Below are 12143 nucleotides of genomic sequence, written 5' to 3'. Positions count from 1 at the left end.
CGCTCCCACGGGTTCGGTCCTTCCGCCTCGACTGCCACCTGCCCACTCGGGTTGCCCCATTCACTCGCCCGGATCCAGGGCGCAGGCGCAAGCCTCGGCTCTCCAACCCCCCCGCCCCTCGCTGTCCACTGAGGGGCGTTCCTAGTTCCTCGGCGACGTCTGCGTCACTTCCGGCATTGTTGCTGCGCAACAACGTGGTTTGAGAAACATTCCCCAGACTAGAGTCCGCCGCGCTTGGCGCCAGAGTCAACTTTCCAGGTCTGGAAGAGCGATGGGCGCCTCGTCAGAGATGCCGGTGCGATTTGGGCGGCGCTATGGACAGGCGAAGGGGAGCACAGGTGAGCTAAACCGGCCCATTCAGGGAATGTTTCTGTCCCCCAGGCATGGGGCGAGAGGCAAGGATGCCGAGTGAGGGCTTCGGTTGCCTTTTGAGATGGGCTCCATCAGGTCGGAAGCATCCTCAATAAGCATCTCTGGGCTCTGTGGAAGTTAGACCGTTTTGCCCTCAGGTGAATGAGTGGAAGAGGGAAAGGGGAATTGAGGTGGGTGGGTGAAAGTATCCAGAAATAGAGGTGAAGAAAAGATGGTAAATCAGAGATCCCCCAACCACCTGGCTCGTCATATCCTAAGTAGTGCAGTTGCAGCTCCGAGTCTGGCGTTTGCTGAATTCCCGTACGCTTAAGCTTTGCTGTTCACTTTCTGAATCGGAATATCTCTTGGAAATATCTAAGACTTTTGTTAGAGAGTCTTGGCTCTCCTGCAAACCTATTGATTGGTCTTTACTGAAGTCTCTGAAGGAAGTATCTTAATTTTCTCCTCTCTCAATTGAAGATGAGGTCTCTCCCTAAGACAGATGCTTTAATAGAGTAAAAAAATTATGCTACACAAGGTATTGTGACATAAAAATTTTATTTTGGAATAGAAATAGCTTCTAAAGAACTCTTTATCACTTCCTACTATGATAGTTTCCTGATTCTGTAAATTAGCAATGTTGTTATGGTGACAGCTAGAAACTTGGGAATTTGAAGTGTGTTCATGTCATTGCCTGAGCTTCTGTAGCAGTAGAGCCCCTTGGGTCAGAGGCTGAGTGAGCTATCCATTCTCCCATTAGTGGACACCAGTGAGTATCTATTCAGTGGAGACCTTATGAAGTAATAGCAAAGTATTGTCTTGAAAAAGGAGAAATAGTACCAGCATGGCACATATTGAAAATGCATACTCTCACATATTTACTTTGTCCATATGTGGTACTGCACTAGATGATTTAGATTTCTCTGATAGTTGTGGCAACTGGCTTGAAAGTTTCCAACTGAGTCTCACTGCTAAATTATAATCTCCATTTGGAAGAGAGTAAAGAATGAGAAGCGTTCAGATATGTAGACAATTATTTGTAAAACAGATAATAATATAAAGACTTAGTGGAGTGACATCTGCCAGAATTCTAAAATACGGGCCTCTGAAAATCCTCTCCTCTGTAAAATCAAGAACACTGACAAAAATTGTCAAAACCCACTTTTTCAAAATTCTGAAAATTAACGAAAGGCTTGCAACAATCTGGGCAGTGCCTATTCAAGAAAACGAGTTGAATCTTGGCAACAACAGCAAGGTTTTTGGCATTTTAACTTGTCCTAGTTCCATACTTTTCTCCCAGGCCATGATAGCTCAGAAACCACGGCAATCACGGTGAAAACCAGTGACTTGGCAACCTGTAGAGGGGACAGAGCAGGGTTTGACCACCCTTCCAAGCCCATTTACCAGATAACTGTTATTATTTGACTTTTGTAACAGTTCCTTGGAACATCTTATTCATGAGGTTTGTCATTATTTGATCTGACAGAGCTCACCAGGTCATCATCAGTGGCTGTGGTTAACTTCACAGCTGCTTCAGGCAGTGTTTTGGTTTGAATGTGTCCCTCAAAAAGCATGGGAAACCTAACCAATGTAACAATGTTGGGAGGTATGAACTAATGAGAGGTAATTAGGCCATGAAGGCAGAATAAACGGATTAATGCCATTCTCTCAGGAGTGGGTTCACTATAAAAGGGGCAGGTATTCAGCCCCCTTTCTCTCTCTTGTTCTCTAGCCCTCTTGTCCTCTTGCCCTCTCTTTGTCCTTTTGCCATGTGAGGCTTTTCACACCTGATGCTGGCACATTGATACTGGGTTTCTCAGCCTCCTTAACCATGAGACAATAAATATCTATTCATTATAAATTAACCAGTCTTGGGTATTCTGTTATGGCAGCACAAAGCAGACTTGAGACAATAATAGCTGGAAGCAAATAGCAAGCTGACTGAAAACCATAAAAGGAATAGCTGGGAAATGAGATATCCATAGGGGGCTTTGAAAAGTTCCTAACATTAATCATATTTGTATACCTAACCCTTAACTGTACCCCACAATATCATAATAAAAATATTGATTATTAAAAAAAAAAAGGAAAATTTCCTAACATATTCCTGGGACTCTAGAATGCCAAATGCATGCAGGGAGCTATGCACATGTTCAGGAAAGAGCTGAAAACACCCGAAGCTCTCAACTCTGACAGACCTTGAGTTTCTGTGTAAGAAAGAAGTAAGAGCTAAGATGGAGTTGAAAACTGCCTGCCTGAGCATTGAAAGCACACCTCAACACTCTAAGCCCCTTGGAAAAGACTGAGAAGCTTATTAATTCCAGTCATTTAAGGACATCTCTGTCCAGTCATTTGCTGACCACTAAGCTAACCAATTAGAGACTCAATGGCCACATATGACAAAGATTTCAGACTTTACAGAATTAGTTAATAAAAGTCACCAATCAGCAACAATAGCAAACTTTGAGATTATATGGAAATCTGATTTCCAGAGTTAAAACACACACACACACACACACACACACACACACACACACACACACACAAGTTTTTAACAAAAATCACAAAGCATGCAAAGAAATAAGAAAATATGGTCCAAACACAGGAAAAACATTTCAGTTTAAACTGTTCCTGGCTGGGCATAGTGGCTCATGCCTGTAGTCCCAGCACGCTGGGATTTTGAGACCAGCCTGAGCAACATAGTGAGATCTTGTGTCTATAAAAAATTGTTTAAATTAACTGGGCATGGAGGCACACACCATAGTCCCAGCTACTTGGTAGGCTGAGATAGAAGGATCGGCAGGTCCCAGGAGGTTAAGGCTGTTATGAGCCATGATCATGCTACTGCACTCCAGCATGGGCAAAATAGAAATTTTGGAGTTGGAAAACACATTAATTGAAATAAAAAATTCACTACAGGTGCTCGGTAGCAGATTTGAACTTGTAAAATCAGTGAACCTGAAGATAAATCAGTTGAGACTATTCAGTATGATGATAATCAGAAAGAAGAAAAGGAAAAAAAACGAATGAAGAAAACCGAGCAGATCCTTGGAGACATGTAGTACACAAGCAAATATACCAACATGAGTATGATATGCATCCCAGAAGGAAAAGAGCAGAGATGGGGTAGAAAAATACTTGAATAATAGCCCAAACTTTTCCAAATTTGATGAAAAACAATCTACACACACAAGAAACCCAGTGATTCTCTAAGTAGGGTCAATTCAAAGAGATCCAAAACCATATACATTTTGTTCAAAATGTCAAAAGCCAAAGACAGAGAAAGTTTTGAAAGCAGTAAGAGAGAAATAACTTATCACATAAAAGTAATCTTCAATACAATTAAAAGCAGAAAATTTCTCATAAGAAACTTTGAAGTCCAGAGGTAGCAGGTTGACATATTCAGAATTCTAAAAGAAAAAGACTTCAGGAATCCCATATTAAACAAAAAATGAAAGAGAAATGAAAACATTTTCAGGTATACAAAAACTGAGTAAATTAATTGCTAGCAAGCCTCCTTTACAAGAAATACTAAAAGAAGTCCTTAAGATGTAAATGAAAAGACACAAGAAATAAATAGTACTAATCAAGGTAACTATGTAGGCAAATATAAAAGAAAATATAACTGTATTTATTGTTTGTAACTTTTTTTTTCTGATTTACAAAACAGCTGAAAACAATTATAAACCTGTGTTGATATAATGTAAAAAACGTAATATATAATAAAACACATATAATGTAAAAAACGTCATTTGTATAACAGTAGCACAAAGAGAATGGAACTATATAGGAGCAAAGTCTTTGTAAACTATTGAGGGAAATTGGCATTAATCTAAACTTGATTGTTATAAACCAAGGTGTTTATTTAATCCCAAGGACAACCACTATTTAAAAAGTCTTTTAAAAATTATAGTAAAGGGAAGGACAAGGGAATTCAAATGGTATAGTAGAACATATCTATTTAACACAAAAGAAGGCAGTAATGGAGGAACAAACAAACAATAAGCCATATAGAAAACAAATACCAAAATGGCAGACATAATTCTTATCTTACCAGTAGTTACATTAAAAATTAATTCTAGTTGGCTGGGCTCGGTGGCTCAGCCTGTAATCCCAGCACTTTGGGAGGCCGAGGCGAGTGGATTGTCTGAGACCGTGGGTTCGAGACTCGCCCGGGCAACTTGGCGAGACCTCATCTCTACAGTAAATAAAAAATCAGCTGGGCGTGGTAGCGTGTGCCTGTGGTTCCGGCTACTCAGAAGGCTGAGGCGGAAGGATCGCCGGAGCCCAGCAGGTCGAGGATGTGGTAGCCAGGAGCGTTCCACTGCACTCCAGTCTGGGTGACAGAGTGAGACTCCAACTCAAAAATAATAATAATAATAATAATTAATTCTAGTTAAAAGACAGAGATTGGCAGAATGGATTTTACAAATCATTTAACTATATCTTGTTTACAGGAGACTCACTTCAGGTTCAAACATACAAATAGGTTGAAATTAAAGGATAGGTAAAGATATATCATGTGAACAATAATCAAAAGAAAGCTGGAGTGTCTATACCAGAATCAGGTAAAATAGACAAAAATTGTTGCTAGAGACAAAGAACATTTTATACTGACTAAAGAATCTGTCCATCACAAAGATATAATAATTGCAAACATATATGTGACCCAAAACACATGAAGCAAAAACTGACAGAATTGAAAGGAGATTTAATCAATGCTGTAATAATAATTGAGACTTCAGTACCCGCACTTTGAATAATGTATAGAACAGTTAGACAATATCAACAAATAAATAGAAGACTTGAAATAAGTAACAAAAAATTTGAGGAATTCATAAATATTTGGAAATTAAACAACATACTCCTAAATAAAAAATGGGTCAAGGAAGAAATCACAAGGAAAATTAGAAAATACTTTGAGATGTATGAACATGAAACACAAAATACCACAATTGTGGGATACAGAAGGAGAGAGAGGAGAGAGATTAAGATTTATTTTAATAAATTGGTTCATGGAATTGTAGGGGCTGGCAAGTCTAAAATCTATAGGGCAAGCAGGCAACCTGGAGATTTAGGTAAAAGTTGATGTTACAGTCTTGAGTTTGAAGGCTGGAAACTCACACAGAATTTCTCTGTTGCAGACTGGAGGCAGAATTCCTTCTTTGGAAAATCTCAGTCTTTGCTTTTGAGGCCTTCAACTAATTGGATGAGACTCACCCTCATTATGGGGTCAATTGATTTTACCTAGAGTGAAATGATTGCAAATGTTTATCACATCTAAAAAATACCTTTACAAACATCTAGACTAATGTTTTAGATTTTTTTTTGAGTTGGAGTCTCACTCTGTTGCCCAGACTGGAGTGCAGTGGCCGCTCCTGGCCACTGCAGCCTCATCCTGCTGGGCTCCGGCGATCCTTCCGCCTCAGCCTTCCAAGTAGTTGGAACTACAGGCGCAGACTAATGTTTGACCAAACAACTGGTTGCCATCATCCAGCTAAGTTTACACATAAGATAATTCATAACCATTTATTTTAAAAAGGAGATCTCAAATAAATAACCTTACATTACACCCTAAGCAACTGGAAAAAGAGGAACAAAGGAAACACAAAACAAGCAAAGGAAGGAAATAATAGAGATTAGAGGAAATAAGTGAACTAAAAAAAACAGAAAAGCAGTAGAGAAAATCACTAAAACCAAAATTGGTTTTTTTGAGATCAACAAAATTGACAAATCATTAGCTAGATTGACCAAGAGAAAAAGAGAAAAGGCTTAAATCACTAACATCAGGAATAAAAGAGGAGACATTACTACTCACCATATAGAAATAAAACGGATTATTGGGGAACACTATGAACAATTGTATGCCAAAATATTAGATAACCTAAATGAGTTAAGCAAATTTCTAAAATGACACTAACTGTTGAAACTGACTTACCATTGCCTTGCTAAGCTATGGTGTGGCCATGTGCTCTTTGAGCTATGACCAGGCCATGTTTCCTGGCTTTGGCCCCCTCTCCTACCTTGGGAAGGTGAATCTCTTTCTCTCTAATTTACTTTCTAAATAAACTATATGTTCTAATCTTAAAAAAAAAGAAACTGACTCAAGAAGAAATTGAAATTATAGCCAGAGCATTTAGGCAAGCCAAACCAAAGGTATCCATATTGGAAAGGAAGAAGTAAAACTCTCTGTATTCACAGATGACATGATATTCTCTATAAAAAAAATCCTAAAGAACGTACTAAAAAATTATTAAACTAATAAAGGTCAATAGCATTGAAAGATAAATGATCAATTTACAAAATTTAGTATATAGCTATACATTTGCAGTGAACAATCTGATAATTTTTTTTTTTAGTCGGAATCTCATTCTGTTGCCCAGGCTGAAGCGCAACGGTGTGCTCACAACCACCGCAGCTTTGACCTGCTGTGCTCAGGTGATTCTTCCACTTCAGCCTTCCAAGTAGCTGGAACTACAGGCATGCACCACCACACCCAGCTAATTTTTTGATTGATTGTAGAGACAAGGTCTCACCAAGTTGCTCAGGCTGGTCTCATACCCCTGGGCTCAGGCAATCTTCTTGCCTCCACCTCCCAAAGTGCTAGGATTACAGGCGTGAGCCACTGTGCCCTGCTGTATAATGGTGAATTTTATGCTATATGTATTATATCTCAATTTCAAAAGATTATGTAATCCATGGAAAACGTGTTAATATGGCAGGCACATGGACTAATTTTAGAAACCGTTAGATCATTTGTCACTGCTTTTGTCACCTCTCTACCATTTCAGACTCTGCCTATTTATATTCTCTCTCTGTCTGTCTCTGTCTCTCATGTTCCTTTGTTTAGCAGTGGCCTGCCCTCCTTACTTTAACTTCTCTAACAGCCTCTACTGGCATCTTATAAGAAACACTGTGAGGTACATATCTCAGAAATAAGATTGGCCTCTGAGAACCAAACTCAGTATTAACCCAGTGGATTCAAGCAGGGATATATGAAATCATCTAAAGCTCTGATATCAACTAGGACTGTCCTGATATTCAAAGATATAGGGAAACTCGACACCTCAGTGACCTGAGATAGTAAAAGGCCTTTCCCAAGCTTTCTGTGGGCACTCTCTCTTATTTCTTTGTGGTTACCCACCTCTATTCCTGCTTTTGTGGTTGTTCTCTTTGTTCTGTTCCTATATGAGAGTCCATGAAAAGATCTGCTCGAGTAAAACATCCTGTGAATACAGTTACTCTACTCAAGATTTGAGAGATGTCAAAGCTGCACATTGCACAGCTTTCTGACATCCTGTTCTTCTGCCAGCACTGCCATGGCCTACTTACTCTGTACTATACAATACTTTGCCAAAGTGGACTATTTGCTCTACTGAGCAACTTCTGCCAAAGTGGACTGTTTGCTCTACTGAGCCCCTTTAGAATTTTGGTGAATTAAATTTTCTCCATTTTATTTCACATCTTAAATAATTAAAAAGATATTAACATGCCTAACAATATGTTAATCAAAAGGCAGGTGGTTTAACTTGGAGGGCATTGTTTGGTTAGCTTCTTACTGCAACTAACACAAGTCAGGTTGAACTGGTTTAGGCAAAAAAGAAAATTTCTTATAATCCTATAGGGATGTATTGGTCAGGGCTCTTTGGTTACAAGTGACTAATCTAACATAACACTTTAAACAAAAGGAGACTCACTTTGACTCACATGCCAAAGAATTGAGGTATAACTTGATCCAGGACACTATTGTACTTTTCAGCTTTGTGTGGTTTTATTCTGCATGCAGAGACTTGGTATGTGGTAGACAAGATGTGGTACCTGTGGTTCTAAACTCATACTTTAGTTTTGCCACCATCTTCTCACTTAATCCAAACCCCAAAGCAACTCTAATTGATTCTGGCAGCTTTTCTTTCTTTCAGAAATCATGTGATTTTCTTACTTCTGCCTTTCTCTCTACTTCTGTTTCATTCTTCTCCTCACAAAAATAGTAAGAAGACTAATACACATTGTGTACCAGGCACTATTCAAAATTCTTTTTTTGTATTGGGGTCTTACTCTGTCACCCAGGTCCTGGAATGCAGTGGCACAATCATGACTTACCATAGCCTTGAACTGCTAGACTCAAGCCATCCTCCTGCCTCAGTCTCCTGAGTAGCTGGGATTACAGATACATGTCACCATGCCTGGATAATTTTTTTTCCTTTGATTTTTGTAGAGATGAGATCTTGCTGTTTTGCCCAGGCTGGTCTTGAACTCCTGAACTCAAGCAATCCTCCCACCTTGGCTCCCAAAGTGCTGGGATTACAGGCATGAGCCTCCACGCCTGGCCTAAATTCTTTACATATATGACTTTTGTTCTCACAACAACTGTATAAAGTAGGTGCTGTTTATAACTCTACTTTGCAATTAATTAAACAGCCTCAGAGGGGTTAAATAATTTGTCTAGATTCACATAGTTAATATACTGTGTGTTTAAAAAAAAGTCCAGGTAATCTGACTCCAGAATCCACACTCTCACCCACTGTGCTATACTACCTTTGTTATGTCTGGGGCCACTCATCATTATTCAAATGCCTTTTCTATTTTGATGAATTTCCTTCCCCTACAAGTACTACCTCTCTAAGATAGAAGACAGAATTTCTTTTTTCAGCATCCCTTGCAGCTAAAGTCGAAGCATACGACCAACACTCAGCTAAACAATGTAACATATGCCAGATTTATATTCTGAAAAGAGCAACATAAGGAAGCTAACAGCATGTTGAATCCATTTTTTTTTGGAGAAAATGTTGGCAAAAGTGTACCAGTTTCAGAGACAACAGTGGTGAAGGTTCATGCATATGGTATCCAGTGAGGCAGGTTGTAAATGGGGCAGGTTGAGGTGTCTGTCTACTCTGTGCCAGTTGCCATGGGCCTTCACTGGAACTTCATGATGTGGTTTGTGTGATGTTTTGCATATGTACTTATAAGGATGACTCTGGCTCTCTAGGAGATTCAGTAGGTTACCTAATGTCCCTTAATGAATTCCTTTACTGCTTAAACTAGCTAGAGTAAGTTTGTTAATAATTAAGAGTCTCAATTGATTAAAAGGGTAGGAGCATTTTTTCAAGTAGAGCAGTTGCAAGTTCCACTGTGTCATTTAGGATGCTATGAATGGGTTTACAGAATACCCAACTCAATCATGTTCAAAAATAAGTAAAGGTATTCAGTCATATAACATGAACTCCAGGCTTCGGTTTGGATTGATAAGCAGCATCATGAGATCATCATTTCCCCAAGTTCTTCCTTTGTTTTTTATTTGCAGTAACAGCTTCTTTGCTATAACAGCTTCACTCAAGGCTGGTTTCTCTTGTGGTCATAGGATAGCTGCCTATCTGTCCTTCTTGCTTCCTTGTTCATATCTAGCTTGAGAGCCTTTTGGATGTCTCTTCCAGAAAAACAAGGAACTTTTTTCTAAAAGTTGCAAGTAAACCTCTTGTCCTGTTTTTTTGCTTATTAGAGAAATAATTATTGTCAAGGGAGATACAAGTATTCTTAAACTAATTAGGCCTACCCCGGGACTATAGTCTGTTTTCCAAATTGCATTGTTACTACTCAGTGGACAAGAGGTTGAATAGAGTCAGTCACAATAAAACCCCACAAGATGGACATCCCCAAAGTTATCCATTTATAAGCTGCCACTTTATTAACTTTGAAAATGCTTTTATAGCAGCATTTTGGGATAGGTATTGTTGATCTCAATTTTAAAGATGAGGATACTGAGATTCCAAGAAGTTAAATGACTTGCCCAAGTTTACACAGAAAGAATATGACTAAGCAAGGACTCAAATCTATTCTGATTTCAAGGCTTTATATTATTATTATTATTCTTTACTTAACCCTAGATGTTCTTAGGATAACTAGAATAAATTAAATATTTGAAACAATTTCCAGGTATCATTATGACATAGAAATTTCTGAGAAAAAATATCACTTTAAACACTTCCTGAAAGTCTTTAATAACCATTTCAACTTTTTATTAGAAATAAGAAACTCTGAAGAAGATCAAATTCTGTATCCGCCTCTTCTACCTAGCAAAGTGGATCTCCAGCAGGTCACCATAATTCCACACAATGAATGGAAAAGGATTCAAAATAGCCTTGACAGTTTGACAAGAGAAGCAGCACGCCTTCGTGCAGAAAGAAAGGCAAAGAAAGAAATGCACTTCCGATCTCAAGAAGTGGTGAAACATTGGACTAATACATATGCAGTAAGTATTAACCATCCAGGAGTACACATGCACTAAAGACTTAATCTTGTTTCTTCGTACTCTTTTATACTTCTTTTATAAATATTTTTATGTGCAAAATATAATAAAATGCATTGAAACACATAGGCAATAGTTTTATTTAGGTATAAGTGTACTATGAGTTGGACATATTTGAAGTATATAATTTAATAACTCTTGACATATGTATACACCCCCAAAACCATCATTACAATTAAGATAGTCTTAATCTTAGTTTTCCCATGCCCTGTTTTACTCCCTCTCACTCCTCCCTGACCCTGCTTCCCATCCCTAAGCTGACCACTGATCTACTTCCTATTATAGATTTCATTCAGTGTAACTACTTTGAGATTCATTCCTGTTGTGTGTATCATTAATTTTTAGTGCTGAATAGTAGTCCTTCATAAGGACATACCCTGGTTTTTTTTATCTGTTCACTTGTTGAAGGTTTGACATCGAGCAAATGTTGATATTTGAGTTGTTCTATTCTTTGACTATCACAGTTAAAACTGCTATGAACATTGATGTATAAGTCTATGTATGAGCATATGCTTCTCTTTTTCTTGGTCAATATCTTGGTGTAGAATGACTGTCTTATATGGTAGGTGTATATTTAACTTCGTAAGAAACTTCTGACCTCTTTTGCAAAGTAGTTGTAATTTTTATTCCCAATAGTAATCTGTGAGAGTTCTATTTCATTTACATTTTTGCCAATACTTGGTTTGGTCAATATTTTAAATTATAGACATTCTAATAGGTGTGAAATATCTCTTTATAGTTTTAATTTTAATTTCTCTAGTTAAAAATGATGTTGGACATCTTCTCATGAACCTATTTTCTTTTTCTTTTTTTTTTTTGAGTCAGAGTCTCACTCCGTCACCCAGGCTGGAGTGTAGTGGCACACTCATGGCCACCCCAGCGTCAACCTGCTGGGCTCTTGCGATTCTTCTGCCTCCGTCTTCCAAGTAGCCAGAACTACAGGTGCACGCTACCATGCTTGGCAAATTTTTGATTTATGGTAGTGACGACATCTCGCCAAGTTGCCCGGGCTGGTCTCGAACCCGCGGGATTTTGCAATCCACTCGCCTTGGATTCCCAAAGTGCTAGGATTACAGGCTGAGCCACCAAGCCCAGCCATGAAACTATTTCTACCTTTCTATCAGTATATCTTCTATGGTGATGTGTCTGTTCAAATCTTTTGACTATTTTAAAATTAGATGTGTTTTATTATTAAGTTTACAGAATTTTAGAAATAAATTATAAATACAAGTCCCTTATTAGGTATTTGATTTGAAAATATTTTTCCCGGTCTGTGTCTCGACTTTTCATTCCCTTTACTGTGTCTTGAAGCACACAAGTTTTTAATTTTAGTAAAGTCTAGTTTATCAATTTTTTTGGTATGAATCATTCTTTTAGTGGCTTATCTAAGAAATCTTTACCTAGCTGGGCTCGGTGGCTTAGCCTGTAATCCCACGCCTTTGGGAGGCTGAGGTGAGTGGGTTGCCTGAGACCGCGGGTTCGAGACCCA

The 12143-nt window shown here is 38.5% G+C and overlaps 1 protein-coding gene across 1 annotated transcript; it reads left to right on the top strand.

Moving 5' to 3' along the window:
- Positions 1 to 192: 192 nt before the first annotated feature.
- Positions 193 to 10633, top strand: LOC103260791 (coiled-coil domain-containing protein 173-like). Its single transcript, XM_008058442.1, has 2 exons — positions 193 to 338; positions 10371 to 10633. Exons 1-2 carry the CDS (start codon positions 272 to 274, stop codon positions 10631 to 10633), a joined length of 330 nt encoding a protein of 109 aa, XP_008056633.1. The 5' UTR covers positions 193 to 271.
- Positions 10634 to 12143: the final 1510 nt, after the last annotated feature.

This window comes from Carlito syrichta, unplaced genomic scaffold (genome assembly GCF_000164805.1).
Source record: "Carlito syrichta isolate Samal-C Ts95f unplaced genomic scaffold, Tarsius_syrichta-2.0.1 Scaffold303340, whole genome shotgun sequence".
NCBI lineage: Eukaryota > Metazoa > Chordata > Mammalia > Primates > Tarsiidae > Carlito > Carlito syrichta.
This window is presented reverse-complemented; position numbering and strand designations above follow the sequence as displayed.